This window comes from Felis catus, chromosome D1 (assembly GCF_018350175.1).
Source record: "Felis catus isolate Fca126 chromosome D1, F.catus_Fca126_mat1.0, whole genome shotgun sequence".
In the NCBI taxonomy this organism is placed as follows: domain Eukaryota; kingdom Metazoa; phylum Chordata; class Mammalia; order Carnivora; family Felidae; genus Felis; species Felis catus.
This window is the reverse complement of record NC_058377.1, coordinates 65,642,095-65,668,723: the sequence shown is the minus strand read 5'-3', so window position 1 is coordinate 65,668,723 and position 26,629 is coordinate 65,642,095. Positions and strand designations below refer to the sequence as shown.

General features: G+C 46.1%; 4 protein-coding genes across 12 annotated transcripts in view; 3 read left to right on the top strand and 1 right to left on the bottom strand.

Annotated features, from left to right (window-relative positions):
- Positions 1-1,738: 1,738 nt before the first annotated feature.
- ASCL3 (achaete-scute family bHLH transcription factor 3) lies at positions 1,739-3,173 on the top strand. Its single transcript, XM_003992979.4, has one exon. It carries the CDS (start codon positions 2,248-2,250, stop codon positions 2,791-2,793), a length of 546 nt encoding a protein of 181 aa, XP_003993028.1. The 5' UTR covers positions 1,739-2,247; the 3' UTR covers positions 2,794-3,173.
- A 3,408-nt stretch (positions 3,174-6,581) lies between these two features.
- Positions 6,582-15,003, top strand: CD1H11orf16 (chromosome D1 C11orf16 homolog). The gene is given in 6 exon segments (XM_045038935.1): positions 6,582-6,766; positions 8,030-8,186; positions 10,019-10,253; positions 10,852-11,508; positions 14,590-14,710; positions 14,712-15,003. Coding segments are annotated over 6 exon segments (1,629 nt in total). The 5' UTR covers positions 6,582-6,599.
- AKIP1 (A-kinase interacting protein 1) lies at positions 14,427-23,638 on the bottom strand. 5 transcript variants are annotated; one of them, XR_002145676.3, is made up of 7 exons: positions 23,491-23,636; positions 23,037-23,264; positions 22,491-22,571; positions 20,211-20,315; positions 18,553-18,627; positions 15,546-16,350; positions 14,427-14,608 (listed from the first exon to the last, which is right to left on the bottom strand). XR_002145676.3 is itself a non-coding variant. In XM_006937080.5 (6 exons), the coding sequence occupies exons 1-6, from the start codon at positions 23,569-23,571 to the stop codon at positions 16,210-16,212; spliced, it is 711 nt and encodes a 236-aa protein (XP_006937142.2). In that variant the 5' UTR covers positions 23,572-23,636; the 3' UTR covers positions 14,427-16,209. The 5 variants fall into 5 exon arrangements, 4 of the variants coding, with proteins under 4 accessions (XP_006937142.2, XP_006937143.2, XP_006937145.2 ...); XM_006937080.5 differs by having other exon boundaries at positions 14,427-16,350; XM_006937081.5 differs by having other exon boundaries at positions 14,427-16,350; positions 23,487-23,625.
- A 100-nt stretch (positions 23,639-23,738) lies between these two features.
- The window catches only part of DENND2B (DENN domain containing 2B), a 179,139-nt gene continuing 176,248 nt past the window's right edge, over positions 23,739-26,629 (top strand). For 4 of the 5 annotated variants that reach the window (XM_045038931.1, XM_019812031.3, XM_045038929.1 and 1 more), the window contains exons 1-2: positions 23,739-24,173; positions 26,183-26,253. The gene's annotated coding sequence lies outside the window, so the exon portion shown is untranslated. The remainder of the gene's footprint in view (positions 24,174-26,182; positions 26,254-26,629) is intronic. The other variant, XM_045038933.1, reaches the window with a different exon arrangement.

Here is a 26,629-nt window from a genome sequence, read left to right as displayed (position 1 = left end):
AAGGGGGGGCACCTGGGTGGCTTAGTTGGTTAAGTGTCCGACTTCGGCTCAGGTCATGTTCTTACGGCTTCTGAGTTCTAGCCCAGCATCGGGCTCTGTGCTGACAGCTCAGAGCCTGGAGCCTGCTTTTGATTCTGTGTCTCCCTCTCTCTCTGCCCCTCCCCTTCTCATGCTCTGTCTCTCTCTCTCCCTCTCTCAAAAATAAATTAGCATTAAAAACATTTAAAAAAAAAAAAAGAAAAGAAGAGAAAAGAAAAAATATATACCTCATTGTGTTTGAATTCTGGTGCTTAGAGGCTACTCCACCCATTACATAGTATAGCTTGCAGGTTGTTGCTATGCTCAGGTAGAGAAGCAAGTGAAATGTTACCTAATCTTGCTCATAAACAGGTCTGAGGTTTTTCAGGTGGGGAGGGGAAGTTGCCTCTTTTTCTTTACACATGCCAACTATAGAGGCCAAGCCCTCATTCCTAAAGATGTTTTAAAATCACATCCTTGAGGAATTAACAGAAAGTCATATTTCTCTCTTTTCTGGAGGCCCACAGGTAGATTTCATGTTGCTTTTTCCATTTTAGGTATGATCGTCTCTCAACCAATATGTTTTAGATAAGCCAAAGTTTGATTTTCCAGTGTTAGGGAAAATATAAGCCAGGTTTTTCTGTGAGCTGCAATTTAGAAAGGGACACTACACAAGTATTCATCTGTAAAGAAAGGAAAGCGGAAAATAACTGATGCCTGTACATTATATATATTTTTTCATTTGATCCTCACAACCACCCTGCAGAGTAGTTAATAACTCAGTTGATCATAGGAAAAAAACTGAAGCTCAGAAAGGTTAAGAAGCTTGCCCAAGGACACATAGCTATGAAGGGGCAAAGCCAAGATTGAAACTCAAGGGTGTTATAACTGAAAGAAAAATGCTCTTTTCTTACAGCACTACCCTACCTCCCAGTTAACTCGTTACTCTGAAGTATCCCTGTAAAATCTGCTGTGGCTTTATTATTATAGTCAAAGGCAAAAAAGTAACGGTTGTTTAATAAATGAGGTGCATGAAGACCTATTCAGAAAAAAGGAATGTATTGGTGTGGGACTTCTTGGGTCTAATGTTCTATCCTTATGTTCTGTTAAAAAAAAAAACAACAAAACACCTAAATACAGATGGGACTTCATTCAATATATTTAAAGTTCTATGTAAGTAAAAATATGTAATTTGACTATGTTTAAGTGTATTAGGGGAGTTTCTTATTTAAAAGAATCTTAAAGTGAATTTTTAAGAGCAAATGATTCCTTTCTTATTTTTATTTTTTATTTTTCCTGTGGCGTATCAGGTATTACTTAAGAAGGCTATGCCCGTGAGGTTGCATGATCATTAAATCGTTTGTAATGTTTCCAGCATGTATTTGAATATTGTGGTATTTCAATGTTTCCCAAACTTTACTTATTTGCATTGCATGCATTTTCATGGTCTTCATTATCTGTATTCCACTTGCACTGTTATTTACTTACTACTTTTCTTTAAGTGAGATTTTTTTTTACTCAAGCAGATGTATTTTTTTAATGTTTTTTTTTTTTTTAACATTTACTTATTATTGAGAGACAGAGCATGAGCAGGGGAGGGGCCGAGAGACGGGGAGACACAGAATCCAAAGCAGGCTCCAGGCTCTGAGCTGTCAGCACAGAGCCCGACGTGGGGCTTGAACTCACAAACTGTGAGATCATGACCTGAGCCGAAGCCGGACGCTTAACCAATGGAGCCACCCAGGTGCCCCAAGCAGATGTATTTTTAAAAGAAATTTTGTATCACTTCCATAAATGTGAACTCAGTATAATTCACAATTAATAGAAATTAACAGCAAAGCGTTATTAAATGCTAGCTAGATACTATTGCTTGTTGAAGGCCTCCATCTGGGGAGAATCAGAAAGCATTCTAGTAATGTGGAAGACACACTCTTACAAGACTAAAGCTGCATCTTTGTAATCACAAGGATCAAAAGAGCTGGAAGAGAATAGCTTTCTTACAAAGTGAGTCAGTGTTATTTAATGCTGTTCCCCTGTACCACCAAAAATTCCTCTCTTCCTACCCACAGAGTATTATAGCCCAATATCGTTTTCAGAATGAGCTCAGGAACTATGCATCAAAGCAGAGAAGTCTTTAAACTATTGATCTCTGAGAAAATCAATGATACGTGCTCTCTTTTGATCTGGCCAAATTAATAAACTTGGTTATGTTTCCAGGCTAAAGAGGAAATGATGGACAATCGAAGCTACTCTAATCTGCCAGAAAAACTGCCTGTTTTCTCTGATTCTGTCCACTTGCCACTGACCAGGTCCTTCTATCTGGACCCCATGGTCACTTTCCACCTGTACCCTGATGCCCCAGTACCATCCCCTTTCTCTGAAGACCTGCCATTGCTGCCTTTTCCCAATGATTCCCTGATCATGGAAAATTATGGTGAACCCTGCTCCTTCTCCTTCCCCATGCCTTATGCAAATTACAGAAGGTGTGAATATGCCTATGGGCCAGCCTTCATCCGGAAAAGGAATGAACGGGAAAGGCAGCGGGTAAAGTGTGTCAATGAAGGCTATGCCCAGCTCCGACATCATCTGCCAGAAGAGTACTTGGAGAAACGACTCAGCAAAGTGGAAACCCTCAGAGCTGCTATCAAGTACATTAATTACTTGCAGTCTCTTCTGTACCCTGATAAGACTGAAACCAAGAATAATCCTGAGAAAGTTTCCTCCATAATGGCAACCACCAGCCGCCACAGTGACCCCATTTTTAGAATCATTTGATCCTAAACAGAAACAAATAATTTCACAAAATGGAGTCTTTTACAGCATCATTCGATAGTTTTTCCTAAATGTAATTTCCGAATAGGCAAATAACAGCTCAAATGTTAACCTATGCTGGCTATTTCTTACGGGGGTTTCAGACATATGACAATTACCTTATGTGGATTGAGAAGATGCATCTTAAGCTTTGGTGATTTCTTTCAAGAACTTTAGAGGAGCAAAAGTCCCCAGGATTCTCTGTAAATCTCCCCTAGCCCTTCTCACACACTTGGCCAGAGTCTCAGCCATGAGACACTCTCACAAAAGTATTGTAAAGTATGACTAATGACTGCTCAATACTTGTAATGCGTTTTGCAGACACTTCACGCGAAATGACCACAATGAACCTCTCTTGATTTGTCAAAGTGTGGTGGTTTTTATTGCTAGCATTTGGGGTTGACAGAAAATCTACACATCTCTATCTTACTCATGTCCTGATGGGGAGAACGTCCCAGGGCTGAAGCAAAGGTAGTTAACAAAGTCTTGTTGTCATGTGAAATTATTTTGGAGTCATCTTTTTCCCGCATGCAGAATACTTCCTCAGGCAGCCTAGTGTAGGGGTTAAGGAGGCAGTCTCTGGAATCAAACTGCCTCAGTTTATTTTTATTTATTTATTTATTTTTAAAAATTTTTTTTTCTTTTTTTCTTTTTTTTTTTTTTCAAACTGCCTCAGTTTAAACTAGGACTCTTGCTACCTTCTCTCCATGTCTCATTTCTTCATCCACAGAGTGAGAATAATAATAACAGGAACTGTCCCCCATGTTTATGAGGAGAATTAACAGTGCCTGCCTGACACAGAAGTATTCATAACCATTATTATGATTGTTACTATTATTTTTTAAAAATTTTTAAAGTTTATTTTGAGAGAGAGAGAGAGAGAGAGAGAGAGAGACAGAGGCAGAAGGAGGGAGGGGCAGCGAGAGAGAGGGAGAATCTTAAGGCTTGGTGCTGTCAGACAGAGCCTGATGTGGGGCTTGAACTCATAAACTGTGAGATCATGACTGAGCCGAAATCAAGAGTCGGATACTTAACATACTGAGCCACCCAGGCGCCCCCATTATTATTACTATTATTAACCTTGTTTTGTCCATAGCATCACCATTCTCCAGGTTCTCCTGGCCAGAAAATGTCCATGTGCCTCGCCTTTCCTTCACCCCTGGGAAGGACTGTCACTGCCCCATATCTTGGAGTCTGCCTTCAAAATGTCTCTATTTCCATTCCCATGACCAGTGTCAGCTCTTCCTTCTCCCTTAACTCCCAGGTTCCATCTGTCACCAAGCCCAGTCAGGACTTTCCATAAACTGGCACACTCATCTCTACTGTCATCTCTGTAAAGTCTTCCCACTCCAGCCATTACTCGTTGCTTTATTTTGTACACATATCTCCTTGAAGTTCCTATCCTACTATCTTTACACTCTGTATTACACACCTATCTCTTCGGTAGACCAGTCTTATTCCTTCTAAATTGTTAGCACCCAACAAAGAGCCTCAAATCAGGCAGGTGTTGTGGGTAAAATATTTGGTGTTACTATTTTCCTATTCCACTCCTGTCATATCATATCTGGTCACTGTTAACAGTCTCCTCCCTGGCCTCCTGGGCTCTATTCTTAACTGGTTACATTCTCACTCTGATGTTTTTTCTTAAAGCATTTCCTGTCACTTCATTGTGTGAAGATGTCAAGACCCTATGACATATCCCCTTTGACTACCATTTTGTTTACATGTATCTTCTTGGTTTTCAAAGCTCCCACCGATCTGGCACTTTCCCAAATAGTCACATCTTGATTTTCTCATGACACCCCATTTCCTCCAGAAGAGAAAAGCAGTCTTGCAAAGGCATACTTCTCTCTTACCTCTTGACTCCTAAACTGGAATATTCTCCTTTTTCCCTCCATCATTGAAATCCTACCTGTCTTATTCTCTCACTGCCAGAGACTCCATTGGCCTTTCCTGGACTCTAATTTTGTGCGCCAAAGAACTCGGCCTTTAGCAACAGTCAGTCAAATCTGTATAGCAATAGGGCTGCCTTCAATCAGGGCTCAACAATGTCACCAAGAACCTGTTTTGTTTAGGTCTATTCTCCCTTTCTCTGGGAATAGCGTCAATATCCCACAAAGGCAGTCAGAAGCCCCTAGAACAATGTACTTTCTTATTTATGCATAGAAAGAGAGGAAAGAGAAAGTCTATAATCCAGAATTCCCAACAAAAGTCTTGAGATTTATTCTGATTGGAGAGGCTAGGAACATGCCCATACTTAACCAAACCCCAGGAGCAACCCCAGGGGAATGGAATGTGCTGATTGACACTCATTATACCTGTGGAGCTGGGGGTGTGGTCAGCCTCTCCTAATCACACGGGTCTGCAAATGGAAATGGGAACTGTTGGAAGAGGGGAATGGATGTGGGGAAAAACACTTGCAAATGTCCCAGTATACTTTTTTGGTATTCTCCCCTGAACACAGTGCCAGGCACATAATCGGTGCACAATGGCCGTCACATGCCTCAAACACCAGCCTGTTCCATGGACATTCAAATAAGTGCGGAGTCCAGACTTCTGTTCCCTTGGTCGCTGGTGTCCACTCCCATCACCCCCAAGTGGTAACCACAACTCTGCTCTTCAGCAGGGTCCTGTCTGTTACAGAAAAGATGTGCCCACATGTTTAGTTATTTTGCTTTAAACTACAGATACATTCTATCTTAGAGTCCTTTGGCCAGTCAGGGGCTCACCCGACCTGGTCTCCTGCCTGCACAGGGTGGAGACAGATCAGTAGCCCCTAGTCTCTGTAGGGACAGTTCCCTCCCTCACAGGACTCCCCTGGGTCATGAGGGCTTCCCACCATGACTGCCTCTTCCAGCAGTGGGAAAGTCTGAACTTTGGGGAAATGAGGCTGCAATGGGCTTTCTCTCTAATGCCCTTTCTCCCCCTCTTCCAAGAGAAACCCTCTCCTCTCTCCCCTGCCATGTCTCCCAAGGCCCCCTGCCACTCCTGTGCACGTGCTCAGTACACTCAGTCCACAGTGTTCCTGCTGTCTTGGATCCATGGCAACCTGCTTGGCAACCAGGAGTCAGTTGGGCTGAGGCTCTGAGCTCCAACTGTCAGATGGGCTGAGGCTGAGGTGGAGGAGTTTGGGGCTGTGAGTAAGTCCCCTTGGGGTCAGCCCTGTGGGCTTGGGCAGGGGCAGACCCTAACATAGCTCTGGTGGGCTGGGGCAATGGAGTGTGATGTTGGGAGTGGGGTGGCAGCTGTCACCTCTAAACAGGTCTGTGGAGGACACAACCCTGGGATCTCAGCTCTACCTGGGGCTAGTGTTAGCCCTGTGGGCCACTAGGTTAGGAAGGGAGTCTGTGGCTTAGGTTAGGGGTCAGTTTGTCATGAGGGTTAGGCCAGTCCTATTTGTATTGTTTTACCTCCAGGAGTCCCTACACCTGGGGAGAAGGAAAAAACTAGCACACATTGAGCTGCTTGTACGCCAGGTGCATCCCATATATTCTCTCCTGTGCCATAGCTGAAGCACAGTGGTGGAGTGAGCACGCAGCCTGCAGGCTGTGAAGGATTTAAAGCTCGGTTTCTCTGAAGTCACAACTCTTGCCCTTTCAACCCCTCCTGTATCTTCTGAGCCAATGTTCTCAAGGCAGGTGATTCAGAGAACAGTCTGTGGGAGCAGTTGGAGGCTGCTAATGGCAGAACTGAGCCCTGCTCCAGCCAGCAGCCCTCTGCTGCAACTCAGGTAATGGTGTGCTTGTTCTCAGGTGGTTTCCCTGAAGGCCATGGAATCCTCTGCGGGGCCCAGGATTCCTTTGCCCAAATACTGCAGTGTGGCCTCAACCCTGAAGTCCGCCTCCTGGGCTGGTGCTGCTCCCTGCTGGGACTTCTCCTTCACCTGCCCCTTTGCCATCCAGGCACCCTGGCTCAGCCGGCACATCCCCCTTACCAGGTACTAGTCTCTGCACCTCTGGCGGAAGTGACGTGCACCCCCCCCCCCCAATTTGTTCCCCTCTGGTGTTGGCTCTCGATGGCATATCACGAGGGAGACAATTTGCTTCCTGGGAAGGCTGAAAGGGTTTCTTCACTGTGTGGGCTAGGAGTTGCTTGGGGTATTATGTCACTCGTGTGTAAACTGTACTCCTTGTAGCACTTAGTAGAGGGTGGCAGGTGTCAAGGTTAGACGTGGGAGAGAAGGCAGTCAGGCATTCACCAGTTAAAGAGTTTCTAGCTCATTTTACCATTAACCAAGAGACTTGCCCCGGCACCATGTGAGAAATTAGGGTTTCTGCAACCAACAGCTAGGGCGAGGTCTCCAGGTCCCTCCACAGGTCCCCTCAGTATCCCTCGGTTATCCTGGCCTTTCCTGACTAATTTCCTCCATGGGCTGTCTAAAGTGTGATTGCAGAAGAGGGAAAGGGAGCTCAGCCCTCAAGCACACACAAGTGGTGTCAGTTCCAGGGACTCACTTGTGTCCGTGACACTCAATTCTGTTCTGCCCAGGTTAGGGACATGCCAGCTTGAACCCTTAATAGCCCGGCTTTCTGGATTCATCTATGCGGACCTTCTCGTTCAAAGCCAGAGTTAAGCATCCCTGTATCCAGGCTTTCCCACAAAGTAACCGGCTGCTTCAGAAAACCCATGCCCTGACTCAATCATCCCACACCCCCACACCCCTGGTTTGGCCCTGTCCACAAAACTTTTCAGGAGTGGCTTCTCCTTTATTTCTGTCTCTCAGGCCCCTAGTCAGCTCCTCCGTGCTTCCCTTGCTCAAATACTTCCTCCTCCCTTCTGAGCCCACAAGCATCCTTCCAGTTTTACTCCTTTGGCACTAGCATTGAAACACGCATATGAATCCATCCCGGATTCCCAAGCACCACCTTAGGATTTACCTCCCCAGGGCCCTTTCCTGGTCTCCTGTTCAGTCTCAGAACTTGAATATATCAAGGCGAATCACATTTTGATGACCTTGAAGCAATTCTCAATCCCCAAACGATTCCCTTTCACTGTCCTCTCCTTCTGCCCCTTCCAGCAGTGTATCGTAGCATACTGGAAGCCACAGATTGCCAGCCACCTTTCACATGGATTTCTGTTCCATATAGCCTTATATGTCATACACATGCCACGGCGCTGCTCAGATCTGTGAAACCTGTTTCTCGATGTTTTCAGGGCTTGATCGTCTCCATTCCCTAATTCCATTTGTGTTTTTTTGCAGATATGCATCTTACCACCCATGTCTCTACATTGCTGACTCCGCATGGCAGGGGCCTGGCTGGTCGGGAAGAGTTGGAGATGCTGCTGACACATGGATCCTCGCAAGAAGGGCACCAGATGGCTTTTATTACTGGGCTCAGATAAAGGCTGCTCCAGAGGCAAGTTCCTCGCACGTCCCAGCACCCTCCTCTGGGTGGCCCTGTCACACCTGCTATGCCTCAGCCGTGTGTGTCCAGCAGTTCAGTTTCTTGGATAAGCACATGTCTTTCGTGGCCAGGTTCCAGAAGGGAAATGTAATGTCAATGAGTGTATCAGTCTCCCAGGGCTGTGTAACAGAGTAGCACAAACAGGGTGGCTTAAGTAATAGAAATGTATTATCTCTCCGTTCTGGAGAGTGAAACCCAGATGTTGGCAGAATTGGTTCTTCTGAAGGCTATGAGGGAGAATATGTTCCACATGCCTGTTCTGATTGACTTCTGGTGGCTTGCTGCCAATCTCTGCTGTTCCTTGGCTTGAAGAAGCGGCACCCCAATCTTGGCCCCACCTTCAATTGGTATCTTCCCTCTGTGCATGTCCGTGTTCACATTTCCCCTTTATAGAAGAGCATCAGTCATTGGGGGTCACCTGGGTGGCTAATCTGGTTAAGTGTCTGACTCTTGATTTTGGCTCAGGTCATGATCTCACAGTTTGTGACTTGAAGCCTCCCCCACCCCCGCCCCCGCCCCCGCCCCCACCCCCACCCCTGCATTGGGCTCTGTGCTGACAGTACAGAGCTTGCTTAGATTTCTCTCTCTGGCCCTCCCCTGCTTGTGCTTTCTCTCACAAATAAATAAATGAGCTTAAAAAAAGATCAGTCATTGGATTAGGCAGCCACTCCCCTCAGCCTACCATGACCTTGTCTTCACTAATTATGATCCTATTCCCAAATAAAGTCCTATTTGGAGGGGCTTGGACTCTAACAGATGAATTCGAGGAGGATACAATTGAACCTGTGACAGTGAAGAAAGTTTGCAGTAAAAATTGCTTTGTTCAGGAAAATTCAATGTGTTGAATTATGTGCACCAGCCTAAAGGAAAGAAGCAACCCCCTCTGCCCACACATGTGCCTCTGTACCTGTACACACGGAAGTGTGGTCCCCCACATGCTGGGACTCAGGCCTACCCTGTACTTCAGTGGCTGTTTACTTCTTTGGGATTTTTTCCTCTTCTTTTCAACGTCAGACTTCGTGCATGTGGATTCATGGAGGGAAGACTAGTGTGAATTTCTGTTCAGAAGTCGTTTTGTCATTTTTCCAGTAACTAAATGTGAATTTCAATGAAATTGAAACAGTTTTGTTCAAGTAATAGGTTGTCTCATGATTAATTTTTTTGTGATTAATTTGTAACCAGAATTTATTTCTCTTTAAAATCATACCGAGTTCTCAAAACAGCGTGTGCTTTCAGTAGCTTAAGTACTTCCCTGCCCTCTCTTTTATGATGTCCACTTGCTGAGCCAAACCTATCCTCACTGATGTAATGGCAGTGCTGAGGGCTGCCCTCATGTTAGGCCACAGCTGCTCCTTGCCCATGTGGGTGTGGGCCTGTGGATGCATATGCGACCCCTGGTTGGTCTTGGATGCAGGGACATTTTTGGGGAATGCTAGGAGGAGGGGGAGTACACTGGGGAAAGATCCAGAGGACGCAGGTTATCCCTGGGAATTGCAGGCCAAATATATAGGGGAGCAAAGACAGACAGGAAAAGAGGAAGCGAAAGGAATGTCAGGAAGTGATAAAAGTTGCCCATGGTGAAAAGAGGTCGAGGGAAGAACGTCCACACCACAGCCGGCCTGTCCCTGTCTCTGTCCCCTGGCCCTCACTGTGAGTAAGCCAGCCCCTGGGCCTGGTTCTGGGAACTGTAAGCCAGCCCCTGGGCCTGGTTGTAGGGAACTGCAGTGCTTCCCTGTTCTACTTCCCAGTGCCACATCTTACGCTGAGTGTTTTCTTTTCCACAGTTGGAGAGACAGGGGGCCCTGCTTGTGGAATTTGAGGTTCCCACTGCCACAGACCCAAAGCTGCCAGCCCAGCGGCAGAGTGTGGTCTTAGAAGAAGATGTCATTCAGTTCTTGCCGTGCGTAGAACACTCACCACGGCCAGGGGACAAGGTGCTTGCAGCCTGGGATCCAGACCAGCAGCGGTATGGCCCTGGCACGGTTCTCTTGGGCTTGGAGGCGAGAGACCCCCTGAGAGGTAAAGGGAGCTGCTCTGACCTATCAGTCCCCGGGAGGGAGCCAGGCTGGTAGGAGAGAGCCAAAAGTGTCTTAGAGGGGAGTGCAGGGTCTTAGAGGTGTTAAAAAAAAAAATCCTCACCCCCTCACTTGCAGCTTAATCGTGGATGTGGCAACAGATAAAAAAGATCATAACTTTTGGATTATAAAATGCTTTTCATCGGGGAAAAATAGCCTAAAACTATTATGTCTAACTAGGTTAGCTAACCTATGGTGCGATGGGGCCACACTCATGACGGGTCCCCCATCAAGTTATCAAGGGGACAGTCCCCTCTGCAGGGTGCACCAGCTAGCATCGTTGCAGTTTAGACAGTGAGAAGGGGAGGCCTCTCCTCTTTCCCCTCTGAGGATGCATTTTGACTTTGACCTGAAAACTGAGACAGGGAGGTGCCTGCAAGTGCAACGGGAAGTGGCAGTAGGTAGATAGGGGGCGGGTGAGGGAATGTTCCGGGGAAGGCTCTCCAGGGAGGGGAGGCCGGCAGAGCAGAGGCTGCCCTGAGGTTTGCTTTGAGGCCATGACATAGAAGAGGTAACTGACAAAATGTTGCTCTGTTATGTAGCATCAAAAGGAGGAGGAATTACTGTTCACTTCTGGAATGGCAAGACAGCTACTGTGCCTCTGGGCCAGGTCAGGTGGGTGCCCCCAGCTGTGTGGAAGAAGGCTGTGGAGAGGCTGCACAAGCCTTTAACCAGGGAGCACCCCGGGCCCCTCCTCTGGGCCCCTTGCTGCTCTCCGCTGGGACCGGTAGCTGGATGTGTCATCAGCGGGCTTTCTCCAGGCGCTCTGTTCCTGTGCCCGCCCTGCCTCCCCCAGGCCTGCTGCCAGCTGCCGTACCAGACCTGCCTCTGCTACTGTCCCTGGGCAGGACCCACCTGGTGGTCTCTAGCCAGGACCTCAGGGGCCACAGCCACAGAACATCCAGAGGTGGAACTAAAGCCCACAGCACAACTTTTGCCTCTGGAGGGTCCTGCAGAAGAGGAAGCAGTAGCAGTGCAAGCTCCCATGGGTGTTTCTTCCTCTTCTTCCTCCTCTTCTTCTGAGGAAGAGGATTTGGAGAACGATCTGGAGATGCGCCTCCTGCAGAGGCTGGTGGTGGACAGCACAGTCAACACAGACCCTATTCTTGAGAAGTCTCTGAGGAGGCAGGGTGCCCTCTGCCAGGCCGAGTGGAGGTATTGGAGGAGAAACGGGCCTGAGCCCTGTCCTGGGAAGCCAGGTACAACACCTCCTGAGATACCTGCTCCCTTCCCTCCCATGTATCTCTTAGGAATCTCATGCATGTGTCCACTGTACTGGGATTGGAAGTAACACTTAGGTGTGTGGCCATGTTGAAGGGGAAGCTGGGACAAGAGGGAAATAGTGGGCTTCCATCTGAACAATAAAACCCACTAAGAAAAGATGGGTTGATCTTTGTGTGAAGGTTTGCATCCCTATTTAACAACTGTATTTTCCTTCTTCACTTGTCTATGCTGACAGGGCACTGCCATTGTCTGCTTTGGCCTGCTCCATACCCCTACTTTTTTTTCTTGGAGCCCTTGAGTTTTCTCTAGATGAAAAATGCCCCCAGGTGTCAATTAGTCTTTAGTGTCCCGAGAAGCACAGAAACTGGTCTTTAAACATTGGTCGTCAGGCCTTACTCCCCAGATGGTCCCCTTAGTAAATCAGAGTGGGGAGAAGCAGGGCCCTGCGTCATGCTGCTCACTCCTTACAAGGGATTGTAATCCCAATGGCTTACAAAGGGATTGTTGTTGGCAATCCACAGCCATCCTCACCTTCACCTTGAGCTATGAAGTGAGACATGCTCCCCTCATAGGTTTAGAAGCAGTCTATCGCTGACATGCTTCACCTCTGTCAAATTTAATTCCCAGTAAGCCCCAGAAAGAGCAGAAGCCTAAGTCAGCTGGCAGAGGTGGATGGGATGAGCCCAGCCCTAGACCAGATTCTTGGGGCTAACATCCAGTGAACTAAATGAACATTCAATCTGAGGCAGGAGGCTATGTGGTTAAAGAATACCACTCCTAAGGGCTTGAGGATCTTGAGGCACCACCCACATTGGGACCCACTGTGTGTCCCTGTTTAAGGCCACTGCCCTATTTCCAGGAGAGCTGAGGCTCAGCCAGAAGGACCTCTGAGCCCCTGAGGATTTCAATCTTGCCCCAGGGGTAAAAACTTTATTGGTCTTCAGTTCCAGAAAGTTAAATTATTTCTACACTGAGAAACTTTCTTGGTGACTCCTGGGCCCCTGGGCTTTGGGGTGGTTGGGAATGGACAGGGGTTGGCTGCTGTTGGACTTAAACTGAGGGCTCTAGACCTTCTTTGGTTTTCAAGATGGGGATCTTTCCCCCACCTCTGAGAGGGGGTAACTAGAGAAACAAGAATCCAGCTGTGTTCAGCTGAGCTCCTCCTCCCCTGAGAGGAAACTCTGTATTGATAATATAAAGGGGGGGAGGGGGGCAGGTTCTTGGGCTCCTGTAAAATAGGTCCCTGATCTTACAGTGAGAGGCTGTGAGAGGTACTGGCAGAAGCTACTTGGAAACAACTGTTTCTACCAGATATAACCTCTCTACAAGTGATATTATAAAGAAAATGGTGCCCAAACCTAAAGTTTTCTTGCTAAATTCTCTGTAGCTTCCACTGCCTCCTGCTTCAGCAGACTGGAGAGAGAAAAGCTGTACCTATCCGACAGAGAGGAGTCCGTAGGGAGCAACTGAGCAGCACAGGGTTCAGTTTCAGGGAGGAACGCCAGAGGGGTAACCAGAGGGGACATGGAGGTCAGACATGCCCCAGGCACCAGTCTGCCTTCCCACTGCTGTAGCTCTGCTCAGCACAACATTCCACCTAGACTGGTTCCAGACCTGGCTAAGTACAAACTTCCCCTAAAGCTCTTCTCTCCCTCCAGTGCCCAGCCACCCACATTCAGTCTCTCTGCCCCTCACCACATTTAAACAGCTCCACTCTGAAGTGTTTTGTTCCCTCCCAAAGCAATTTCTTTTTTTTTTTTTTTTTTCCAACGTTTATTTATTTTTTGGGACAGAGAGAGACAGAGCATGAACGGGGGAGGGGCAGAGAGAGAGGGAGACACAGAATCCGAAACAGGCTCCAGGCTCTGAGCCGTCAGCACAGAGCCCGACGCGGGGCTTGAACTCACGGACCGCGAGATCGTGACCTGGTTGAAGTCGGACGCTTAACCGACTGCGCCACCCAGGCGCCCCCTCCCAAAGCAATTTCTAATTGACTATAAAGAAGATAAATATGGTACCTGCAGGTACTCAGCCTGGTTTGCCCTTAGGTATTAGATCACTTGTTACGCTCCAGGCAAAGGTTAATTCTTAGAGCTCAAACATGAGGATCACAGGACCCTGCCCTCTCCCAGCTCACAACCCTGTGCCCAAAGCTATGGGGAATATACTCCAGTCGGGGTGTGGAGAAAGGGGCCATCCCTGACCCTTGTCACAGGTGTGGCATTGTGTGCCATAACTAACTAGTGAAAAAGAGGTGCAAAAAACCATGTGTGCACCAGGGTTGGGAACAATGGCAAATTCCAGAACTTTCCTTTTCCCCCCTACATATTTTGTATGTTTTTAAGGAAATCTGCTACTTTGCTTCTCCTAATTGTACTTGATGGCACCAATCAACTACCGATGTTTGACAGTCAGTCTTAGGCTCTGCCTTGTAAGAATCCCCTCGTGTGGGTCCCTCTGCCCTCCACACTTGGTTATTTTTGAGTTACCGTTTAATCCTCACATAACAATTCTGGAGAGGTCAGGTTGCTGGCTGCCCAGTTAGGTTGCTCTTCTCCCATGCTTACAACCTAAACAGGATTCAGTCTGTGGTTTTCAAAGCCAGGACAGGGATGGATTCCTGTACAGCATTCCTTCCTTTTTAGATTACTGTCCTATCCCCTTGGAGTCACATCTCCCAATGTTTTGTTGTGCCTTGTTCACCCTTTCAAAACTTGTTTTCCCAGCAGCTTGCCACCTTTTCTTTGTGATCAGTGTGATTTATAAGCTCCTTTGACAGGTGGCAGTTGGCTACCTTTGCTTCCCCTACTGGCTGGCTTGAAAATCATGACTAATACCTTCTCCACCCAGTTCCAAATGTGGCTATCAGATATAACCTATCCAAAAAGCATAATGGCCAGAAATAACTACAGACTTTATTTCTCTTTACAAACGGCAGTGCCAGACACTTGCAGATAGTTCCGAGATTCTGGGATCCGTGATGTGGTTCTATTTCAGTCATCAAGACTCATCCCATGGTGGCACACACACCATAAGTAATTAAATTTGGGGTTTAGGAACAAGACGTGGCATCATCTGGAAAGAGAGGGGCGGCAAACAACAGAGGGTACGAACTGTAGTGGTGGGGAGAACCAAGGAGCTGGTTCTGGAAGCAAGCGGCATGAAGCGGCCACAGAGCAGAGGAAGCTGAACACAGAAAATGGAGCCAGGGTACAGTGACACACGGGAGGGAAAGGAATGACCCTCAGAACGAACGCCCTGAGGAGCCAGGTAAAGCAGGATGGTCGGGAAGGGGCTTCTCAAGGACTCCTTGCGTGGTTCTTCATGCTCCTTTTGAGAACGAAAAATCCCACGCTCTCTTCCCAGGAAAACGCACAGACCCACGATTTTGCATTCAGTTTCAGAGGGCTTACAGAACCCACAAGGCTGATCACAGTCTCCTTGGGGAGGCCAGGATCCCACTGAAATGACACTTTACCCTAGGGTGATGGGCATGGGTCTGCTTTATCAGGCCTCTGTCCATGGGAGTCTGTTCCTCCCTAGGAATGCTAATATAGCTCTACATAAAACTTTCATCATATAAAATGTTGGCATTCATCCTGAGGAAAGACTTGTTACATTCAGAATGAGATGAATTACCAGGCAACCAAACAGACAGATGCAATACTGTTGACACGGTACCTTAAAGAAATTTAGGGCACATCAAGGACTTTTGAAAACCAGTGACTTTTGGGGCGCCTGGGTGGCTCAGTCAGTTAAGTGTCCAACTCCTGACTTCAGCTCAGATCATGATCTCACGGTTTGTGGGATTGAGCCTTAGGTCGGGCCCGGTGTCAGGCTCTGTGCTGATAGCATGGAGCCTGCTTGGGATTCTCTCTCTCCCTCTCTGCTCCTCCCCAGTGCACATAAATAAATAAAATCTGTGACTTTTGAGCCTTATAATTATAGTCAGCATAAGACTCTCAGGATTTTTTTTTTAATAGGAAGCTAAAAGAGTAGTGGTGGTAAATACCTGAGGAGGCATTACAAAGTGGTTAAGTCCTTCTTCAATGGACGGAGGCAGAGTGCAGGCCTCAGGTGACAGTCGAATAAGCAGCAGCATCTTCACCCGTTAAGACTTCCCGGCAGATGAGCGGCAGGAAGGCACCTGCCACAAGGGGCACAGGAGTCTGGTGGCCACGGCCAGGGCTCCCTGACGGGGGCCTGGGGAGATTGCTCGAGGATGCCTCCTCCACAGAAGCTGCAGGGGGTGATTGGCCTGCTTTGGGCAAATGTGTCCACAGCCTCTCTGCCATCGTTTCATAAGCCTCCAGCTGTGCGTGAGCGACACTGTTTCACCTCTTAATACCAATAAAAAGGAATTCTCTTCATTTCCAAATCATCTCCCTTTATTATAATTAGCCTTTACCTGGAAAGTAAGCAGTTAAAAACCATTCAGATAGCATCATTACATGATTATTTTCAGCCAAGGGTGGGGGGGGGGAGGGGGCGGGCACTTCCAGAATTTTAAGTTAAAATAGGCACTGAAAGAGACAAACTCCAGTTCCCAGGAAGACTGACCCTCTACAGTCAGCAGTAAAAGCAGGAGTAATGTGTAAATATTAAGAGAATCATATGGTGACTTTATTCTTCTTGCTACTTAAGAAAAGGTGATGCGATGGCCATGATGGTCAACATCATACGGCGAAGACCAAGTCCACACTTTGTCCTGAGCCCACTGCTACCACGTGGGTCTTGGTTAAATCATTTGCACCCACAGTGACGGAATAGGTCCCTGGATATACTTCTATGTAGAGGTCCTTAGAGATGTTTTCAGCCTGCAAGAAAAAGCATGTATTAGCGGTTTAGAGATTTTCTATCACAGTGCCATCAGGGCACCTCCAGCAAGATGACCCCTGTGTGCCAAAAGTACAGTGGAACAAAGCACTGATGTGGGACATGGAGGTCCTGCTTTCAAGTCAGCCTGGGAAGACAACAGGAATGTCATTTAGGTAAGTCTGTGCCTTGTGCCTGTTCCCTTGTGCCTGTTCCCTTATTTCTAAAACTGTGATACCTACCTCACAACATGTACGTGAAAACACTTTGTAAGCGCTAGAATGTTACAAGAACATGAAGGGTCATAAATGGGACACTCCAATCATTGTGTTGGGGATCAAAAACAGACAGTGGCACCTGTTAGCACAGATTAGCAGTAATGACAAGGCACCATGGAATAACGAGACCCTTTTTAACTGTGCTTTGCTAACTCAGGAGGAAGATGAACTATTCTCTTCTCTGAAAGTGGAGCACACTAGAGTAGATCCCATTCCGTCATGCAGCAAGGCGGCTGGCTGGCCAAAGCCTCCCCCGGAGGATTGGTTGTCCCATAGTACAAAGCACGGGAAACTAGAGTCAATGGAAAGAGTTGTGTTTAGAGCTGTGCCAAACACAGACCATCTTCCAAGGACAGATTCAACACATGGCTGGGAAGTGGGTAGATGTGCGGCCAGAGGAGGGTCTCCGTTCTGATGGCAGACGGCAACACCGCACACAGGAGAAGAGAAGAGCTTGTAGTAAAGAGCCAAAGCTCACATCCTACAGCTGGGATGTCCTGCATGCTTCCTCAGTGCTGGGCGGGGCGGGGCGGGGGGGGGGGGTAGCCACAGGGAGCAGCTGCCCTTTCTACCACCATACCCGCGGCCCAAACCAAACCACCGGCCAGCAAATTCCACAAGGAGGAATAAGTGGTAATATTTATACTTTTATGAAACTGCCTCCCCGCCCTCTACTTTGCAAAGATTTAAAGTGAACTTTTCCTCGGACGCCTGGGTGGTTCATTCGGTTGAACTTCCTACTCCCAGTTTCGGCTCAGCTCATGATCTCACAGTTGTGTGGGTCTGAACCTCGCATCGGGCTCTGCACTGACAGTGAGGAGTCTGCTTGGGATTCTTTCTCTCACCCTCCCCTGCCCCTCCCTTGCTCATGCTGTCTCTGTCTCTCTCCAAATAAATAAAAGTTAAAAAAAATTAAAAATAAAGTGAACTTTTTCCAAAGCTGCTTTAACCTCTGTTCTTTCATGCTCAGTTACTGCAAAATTGGCCTTATTATCATTTAAGTGACACGAATGCATAGGACTCTACCACAACTACGCATTGGTCATCAACTAAGTACACAAAAGTCGGTTTCAGAAAATTCGGCTATATTGGAATCACAGAAAGCCAAGGATACTTCATTTGTCTGCATAAAAGGAAACACAGGGGTAAGACTGGCATCTGTGATTTCAACACCATGAATATCGGGCAGATTAGCATTACCAGAATTCAGCAAGCATGGGAAGCATCTAAACCTTACAACTTATCTGCGCTAGAAGCAGAATATTGTTCATTGCCACTAACTCTAGCATATTCTGAATCCTGGCTAGTAGCACACTGTAGACAAATAAAGATTAAGCAAACTATTCCAGCAACATGCTGGAGTTCCTTTTCTCAGAATTCCAGCCCTTCCAACTTCCAGAAAATTCCCTGGGTTCATGAACTAATGAGTACTTTATTCTAAAAATGAAAAACTCATCACTGCGTTTTTACAGGGAAACATTTGTGGAAAATGAGAACAAATCCCTTCAAATGTTTTGGAACTCGATCTAACCAAATTTATATGTTTCGGAATTTCAGCAATGGTTTTCACTTTGTAAGCAGGAGGGTCAGCACCCCCCTGCTGCTTGAACAGATGGTGGGATTCCAGCAGGACCCAGTGCCAGCCCAGCTGGGCCGTAGGAATGGAGATGTGAATACTTCACATTCTTTCCAACCGCAAGTATGAGCCCAAGCACAAAGAGTATCCCTTAAGCTTCAAGTGAAGGAAGGATACCAAGAAAACATAATTTTACATTGAATCAAAATGCTGTATTCTCTCTTTCCTCAAGGGTGAAACCTCCCAACTTCAAATACTATGGATCTGGTACAAAGAACACTCTAACCAGGTCAACTGGTTCATGGAATGCACTGGTGGTGAAGCCCAGAACACAGAAGATCTGTACTCACAGGCTGCTGAGAGGCCTCTAGAGCACACTCTGATGCGTGAGAGATGACTCCAAGACCAAGAGAGGTGTCTTTTCTCTGAAGAGATAAGTTGAAACACTGATTAGTGCCCAGACTTCTGGATTATAACAAGAAACTTTCTCTTACTTTATTTGGGTTTAATAATTGTTCTGTCAGTTTCTTCTAAGTTGTCACCTAAGTTATTGAGGCTTTTAGTGAACTCTGTGAGGTATTTGTAGTCAGATGTTTACCATGTTATTTAATTAATTAATTTATTTAAAACATTTATTTTAGTGACAGAGTGCGAACAGGTAAGGGGCGGAGAGACAGACATACAGAATCTGAAGCAGGCTCCAGACTCTAAGCACAGAGCCTGAAGTGAGGGTCGAACCCACGAACTGTGAAATCATGACCTGAGCCAAAGTTGCACGTTTACCTGACTGAGCCACCCAGGCACCCCTACCATGATTCTTTTTTATACTTACATGGGCTTTGGAGACAGACCTGAATTTGAATCCTATCTCCTGCTTTACAAAAAGGGGTGGATTAATTTCTCTAAGTCCGTTTCCTAGTCTACAACATGGGGATACTAGATTGGAGATTTTAAGTGCAAGAGTGACTGACACTTAGCAGGCTCTCAGAAAGTAAAATTCTCTTCTATGCTTCTCCCAGGAGTGGGGGTACTAGAGGAGAAAGGCAGAACTGATAAAGTCGATCTCCCTTAGAAGCACTAACTTACATTTTATAGGAAGGGATGGGAGGGGCAGGACTGACCCTTGCTCACACGTAACCCCCTTAGGATCAGGCAAGAAAAGGGAACCCAGGATTTGGGCCGTGTTGGTGCTCCACACATGCCAGGGAAACGGGAGGGGCTTCCAGCGTGCATCCAGCCCTCACTCACATCCCTGTGGCCATTCTTCTGTCCTTTCCCTAAACCCACAGGCCAGAGAAGTCAGGAATCCAATCTGTGGATTAGACTCTGAACTTAAGTTTGCTGTCTTCAAGTACAACTAGGAGAGTTTAAAAAGAGCAAAACAAAACAAAACCCTACTCTCTTCAAAAACAACAATGGACTCCTATGGCATCACTTCAACAAGTAGAATCTTTGGCTTCCCCAGAACACGTGGTAAAAGACAGGTAAGACTGTAATAAGAGGCCTATAATTGTTCCTAATACTAGTAGTTTATGTTCTAATATTTTAGGAAAAGAATTCTGTTACAAGAGACCCCCCCCTCCTTACACTTCCTTTTTTAAAATTACCAAAGACATGATAATTATCACTAACTTAGGGTGAAGTACGTGATTATTAAAAACCTCTTTCGTATCTGTAGATGTAGGTGAGGACATCTGAAGCTCTCCTCTTTAAGCCTGTCCAAGGATCCTGGGACTCAGGATTTCAGGCTCAACTGAAGATGCTGCAGTGGCATCAATCTTATCTTTTGGACAAAATCCTATTTCGTGTTCATTGCTGCGAGGTCTCCAAGGTTGGGGGTTGATACATTTCCATTGAACACTGTAATGCTGAGACACAAAGTAATCCCCCAAATACAAATCCAGCAGGAACTCCTAATTACAGGGTATCACTTCAGGGGTGGTGGTGGGTGTGTGGGTGTGTGTATGTGCGTACTAAGAGCATGGCACGGACAGCTGAGGATACATACCTGACCATTCCTCCTGTCACAGCACAAATGCAGTTCCGACTTCCGTCTGTGATAACGAGAGACGTGGGCTGCCCCTCCATCCTCCAGTACAGATGAATAATATTTCTATAGAAGTGATGTGAAAGATATTGGGTAACCAAATAGTCTGATCAAATTAAAAAAAAAAAACCCAAAAACCTCCCTGCTACTTGGGGAAAATGTGGTTAAGGAGGGAGGCATCAGAGCAAAGGTAAATCATCCAGTCTCTTGACAGGCCTCTGAAGTTAAGGAACAACTCTGAGCCCACGTAAAGTAGCTGCAGAGAAGGAAACTGCATTTGGCATCACTTTGCTGCCATCTGCTGTCTTTGTAGGGCAAGAATTCTGGCCACCTACAGTTGGGCAGGACGATGCTCTCTGCCAGGTTAAATAATTGTCACGTCTTTGCCCCAATGTCAAGTACATATGCCCTTCCACCTCCTCTCATCACAAATTCTGATGAGCTGTTCCATTTTTATTGTCTAAGTCCCAGACAAGGACAAGGGAAGAGGGGTGCATCTCCTTGAGACTTAGAAATACAACAGGAAATGTAACAAAAACTCAACAGCTAGGCAATCGTTCTGTCCATGCGGGGGGGGGGGGGGGGGGAAGAGGTCTGTAATTTAAGGACAATAATCCAAAGGATCAGAAAGCAGTTACATTTTTTCTTGTCTATTTCCTTCCTCCCCCTCGAAGTTAACCTTAAACTTGCCCTTGATTATGACTAATGATGAGGACATCACAAGCCTGCTTGTTTTGAACACAGTGTACAAAAAGTGTTTAAGGCATGAGACCAAAAGAATGAGAAGCTGGGGATAGCACTTCAGGACATAGGTCTAATGATGTATTTTAGGGGCTCCTTCAAAATTGTAAAGGCAAGCTCAGAACACGTCTTAATTCTATCTCGAGAAAGCCATGGGATTCTGAGACTCCATTCAGAGTGAAAATCTGAAGTATGGACTGAAAATCAAAATGAAGAACACCAATTTGCTAAACCTCAAACCAAAGATCAATGTTATTCCTTTTACTGAACCATGTACCAAAATGTTTAAGTTGATCACTTCACAGAAAAGCTGAAGTTATGGATTTTTCTAAAACTAACAGAATAACACAAAAATATTCTCTGGGCCATATCTCATTGATAGGAATCCTGTTCTTGGAGTCAGAGGGCTTTTACAAAAGATGTAGAGAGAGAAGAGATTTTTAAAAATCTTAATAGATGAAATTGAAACAAGGTATTCTCTTCCTTCTCCCTTGTAGACCAGCATCCTTATAACCACATTAAGAATCACATCATGTTAAGGCTGGAAGAGACCACAGAGTCTGCCATAACTTCTAGATAACAGAGTATCTTCCATGCAGGTAATTTCCTTGGATGCAGGCTGGCCTGCCTTCACCATTCCTTCAAAGTACTTAAAGATGACTTAGTGTATGGTTTTGAGAAAAGAGTCTTTAAAACCTTTGTACACTCATTTCAGTGAATGGTACCAAAAATATCCCTCAAGTCCCTCATACTGACAGTTCATGACAATTTTCTGGTGTTCATCTCTCAGTGGAAACCGAAGAAACAGACTCTAGAGGCTGGAAAGCACTTTAGAGATCTTCATTTTATGACAGGGAAGGTAGGCTGAGAGAGAATAGCAGGCCCAGGGCATCATAGCCAGAAAGTGGCGGAACATGGGTGTGATTCCTGGGAGGTTGCTCTGCTAGTAAGCCACACCACCTTTGATGAAGGTACTCATCAGGTTATGAGGGTTCCACATAACCATCTTTGTGGCCAACAAGTGATATGGACTCATAGGGACATACTTAAAAACAAATTACCGGGGACTTGAAACAGAGGTTAAATTCTAGTGTAGGGAATTTGTTTCTGTTTTTGTTTCAATACATTTCAAAAACCAGAAAGGCTCAGTTCCAGTTTAGAGTGACCTTACTGATGTTTTTTAACTTCAGTTCAAAGTTAAAAAAAAATCCCTAATATCTGGACTTGATTGTTTTGGAAGTCAGCAAATAAGCTTCCCACCCCTCCTCCCCCAATAGTCTGTATCCTCAATAATACCTACAGAACTGGACACGCAATATTTGTTGAATAAATTCTAATTTGGATTTATCACCCGGTTTAGATCCCTGTTTACAACCTGCCCTTGAAGGTGGGGTAGGGCAAACAGGTAGTCTCCAGATTCTCCCTAAATTCTGCAAAGATCCACTTTGTGATCCATCTGCAGGTGGATCAAGGACATGGCTTTGGCTTACACCAACTTACCCCACACTGACTTGAAGTATAGTCCATGAATTCTGCCATTGTTCTGAAGGAAGCACTGAGGGTTGGTTGTCTTTCTTCTCTCTATTTGAATAAATGGCAAATCACAGGTGAGATGTGGTATTCCCTACTGGAGAATGAAGTCATTTGGAGAATGGCGTCTTTTTTGCTTTTCACAAGGCCTCTGCAAGTTTAAGTCAGTAAGAAGGACCTTACTGAGAAAGAATTCCAATCTAATAGGAATTTATCCAGGACAAGGAAAGGTTTGCTAGCTTTCCTGTAAAATCAGGTGGTAACATGTAAGATTTTTTTTATATATTAAAAAAAAAGTAACATACCAGGGCCGACCACTAGCGGTATCCTAAACTACCCAACAAGAATCTGTCAAATGTCAAGAGTTTTCAGGGGGCTTTCCGTTCATTGTCCCGTTACTTTACAGCTTCCGCCAAGCACAGGACCCCTCCGGGGCTTCTGCTGGGCGTGCCCAGGTTGCCAGCAGGCCACCAGGATCGAATGAATGGGCTGGTCCCCCAGCACAGGAGCCCTCACCTCTCCCGGGAGAAGGCGCTGGGGGCCGGCTGCTGGCCGTCTTTCTCGGTCAGGCTGTTCCCGGGAAGTGACCCCCACGCTGCTTTGGGGGAGCTGCCGCGAATGCCAGTCCACCGCCCTCCTCTTGGCCCGCTCCAGCACTTCTTGACCCAGCCTAGCCGTGCGCTGCAGGGCACGTCGGTCCACCCCGTTCAGCGCCGCGGCCGCCAAACAGTTCTCCATATCTCCCTGCGCGGGTACATACACACAAACACGGGCTGGTCAGCGGGCCGCCGCGACCCTACTCCCGCTGCGGGTGGGAGCCCAGCCTCGACCTCCCTGGCGACCACCGCCCCCAGTTCCGCCCCCAAAGCGCCCTCGGGCCGGTGCCCGTCCGGGGGCCAGCTGGTGCGAGCAGATTCCCTCCATTTCCGTCTCCCCCCCTCCCCTCGGTAGGGGGCCCTCACCCACTCGCCTTTCCAGGCGCATGCGCACAGCCCTGTGTTGGAGAGGGAAGGCTGGACCCGGAGAACCCGGCGCCGGCGCAGCAGGCCATTGGCGGGGGGCTGGGCCTGGGGCCTGCGCCGACCACGCCTTTTGCGTCCTGGCGGCGGCCCGGGAGCGCCGGTTGCTGGGCTAACTGCCGGGCGCAGGGGCGGGGCTTCGAACTAGGGCCCGGGCCGGCCAGTCTGCGCCTGCGGTGGGACCCCTGGGCTGGGGGCCATGTCCTCTGAGGTCATCTCCAGCGCTTTACGTGATGGACTCGGAGTAAAGTTAGTTGGTCGCCTGTTGGGCTAAGAAACTGTGGGGAATAAGACACCTGCCTCCAGGAGCCTTTTTCTGCCTGGTCCATAGTTTGGGATACCGCTACTCTAAAAACTTTATTTGAGATGAGGTGAGGCCACACAGTGAGGCCGCCAAGGTGGCGCTTGGAGAAGAGTGTGGCCCGCCGGCTGTGGGCAGTGGGACTCGGGGCCCTCCGCCAGAAGACAGGTGTTCAGGGCCGGAGGGGCATCTGAGTTCTACGTACAGCTCCGTAGTCTCATCGTGGCGGCTTTCTAACTTCTCCGGTGGAGAGTAGGGACTCACACATTTTTGGAAGCCTCTTCTCTTGGGGGGTTGAGCCCAGCTTTCAAGAATAGTTGCAGCAACGTTTAAGTAAGAAGCTATGCATCGTTTTCTTCCTCTCCATTCCTCACCTCTGGGTTATTTGATAGAAGGTATAGCCCAAGGCCTCGCTGCTAATTAGCGACTGACTGGGCTACAGCACACTGCGCACAGCCAGCACAGCAAAGCCTTGACGTTCAGGAAGAACCACTTTAAGGGATACTGCTCATTAGGGGTCATTTTAAGGGACACGAGGAAATCAATGCTGACCTCGTCTCCTCAGCAGATGGCTTGATCAGCAGTTCTGGGCCACCAGGATACCACTGCAACCTCCATCTGCACTGTGGCTCATTTCCTGCTTTCCTCTCACGGAAGGAAATTAAGTAAAAGTCTTCATTATCATTGGGATATTTTCATTGTAGTATAAAATATTCTAAAACTTTTCCTCCAGTAAATGGTTTTTATTGCCTCCTTTAGAACTTAGTGGTTAGGCGCACATGGTCCCGAATATCCAGTCTGGAGAGCTGAGTTTGAATTCAGACTTTGCCACTTTTTTGCTGTGTTGATTCTGAGCGAACAAGTTACTTCTTTGAACTTCGCTTTTCCTCTTCTCTATACGTAGGGATACTAATAGTAGCAACCTCCTAGACTGTAAGCTTCTTGAGAGTGGGGACCATGTTCATTTTGTTTACTGAGTTTAAGGCGCATCTAGTATTTTTTATCTGTGACAGAAGGGGCTAAAAATAGCTCTTGAATGCAGTGAAGTAGGAATTGGGTTGCTGGGTTTTTTGGTGTGTGAGATAAATCCTCTAAAATGCTTAGCCCGATGCCTTGCAAACAGTAAGTGCTCCACAGATTTAACTAGCATTATAACGCTCCAAGCACTGTTCTAGGACTTGTGGAAAATAGAAATGGATCAGGTTAAAGCAGAATAAAAACGAGAGAATGATGCACATAAAATCTGTAATGCCAGAGGCCAAATATTAAGATTTTGTTCATAAGCTGTTGTTATAAGATTGATAAAGTGCTATGAGGCTTAGAGGAGAAAGGGATACTTTTCAGTTGGGGGTATCAAGAAAGGCTCGTTAAAGAAGAAGGCATTTGAGCAAAGTCTTGAGGATGGCCCAAGAATTAATAACAGATATTTAAAATCCCTCTTAACTGCTTTTATAATGAATGTGGTTCGAACTTTTAACTGTGTCTATGTAACCATGAGCACATATTTAACCGTTTTCTACCTCAGTTTTGTCATCTTTAAAATGGGAATAATAATAGTATATTCCTTATAGAGTTGTTCTGAGAATCAAATAAATAAATACAGATAAAATGCTTTGAATAGTACTTGACACATAGTAAATGCTCAGCAAATATTAGCTAGTATTATCTTAATCAGACTTCAGCCTTGTCTCCCAATATGTCCTTACTTACCTGATACTATATCCATACCTCACATCACTTGGCTTTCTTCCACAGGATTCTGTTACTACCTCCCATTCCCAATTCCATTCCAGTTGAAGCATTACTTTTTATCAAGTCAACTTTTTGAAATCTGCTATTCCCAGATGCAACCTCTGTTTCCATGGCTTTCTTTTTTTTTTAATATTGATGTACTCATCCCAATCTGATTTAAATTATATTAGTTATGCTTCATTTTCTTTCAAGGTGGAAATTATTCCTGATTTGTTTCTAAACATCCAGGGCTTGTTAAGCAGTAGGTGTTCATTAGGCATTTGTTGGATTTACTGACTTAATTTTTTATTTAAATAGATCCCTGTTAGGCCAGATAAGAGTTGGCTTCTTGGAAAAAAAAAATCTACCTACATACTTGAGTGAATATAAGGAATATTCGGTTGTAACTAATTTTCCCAGAATTTAACAGTTAGAAATATATGGAAAGAAGATGCTTGGAATGAAACTAAAGCCTAAAGACTGACATGAAATTAAAATTTTTCATTTATTTTTATATTTATAAACATATTTATATATATCTTTTTAAAAAATGCTTTCAAGGTTTGAACCATAAACCACAGATTGAGAGGATCCTTTTTCTCTTTTTTAAGATTGGATGGAAATAATGATGGAACATGACCTATCATCAGGCCCCATGTGGATCAAACACAGCCCAAGCCAGGTATTCCTTAAAGCCACTGGTGAGACTTGGAAATATAACAGAAAATAGAGGGAGGGAATATGATCAGGAATGTATCTGATCATCAATGGAGAAAGGAACTGTTGATGTAAGTCTTTCATGATTTCTTTCTTCATGAGGTAAATACATTACAGGGAACACATAGAAGTTGTCTAGAAGTTCCCCTTGTATTCTGGGGAATAGTTGAGTTGGAGGACATCTTTATTCCTGGAATCTGTGGAAAGAGATTGGTGCTGTATTTGGGACTTTTTGAGGAGCAGAAAAACCAACTTTAGTGAAGAGAAAATGTAAATTATTTTTCTCTGTGTGAAGAAGGCGAAAGAAGGGTTAAAAACCCATGATGTAAAAGTGGGTATCA

Coding starts and splice junctions, on each gene's coding strand:
- ASCL3 (XM_003992979.4), top strand. CDS start 2,248: ATGATGGACAATCGAAGCTACTCTAATCTGCCAGAAAAACTGCCTGTT.
- AKIP1 (XM_006937080.5), bottom strand. CDS start 23,571: ATGGCCTGCTGCGCCGGCGCCGGGTTCTCCGGGTCCAGCCTTCCCTCT. Junction 20,316..22,490: donor ATACTTCAAGTCAGTGTGGG/GTAAGTTGGTGT, acceptor TCACTTCTATAG/AAATATTATTCATCTGTACT. Junction 18,628..20,210: donor GTGACAGGAGGAATGGTCAG/GTATGTATCCTC, acceptor TTATCTCTTCAG/AGAAAAGACACCTCTCTTGG.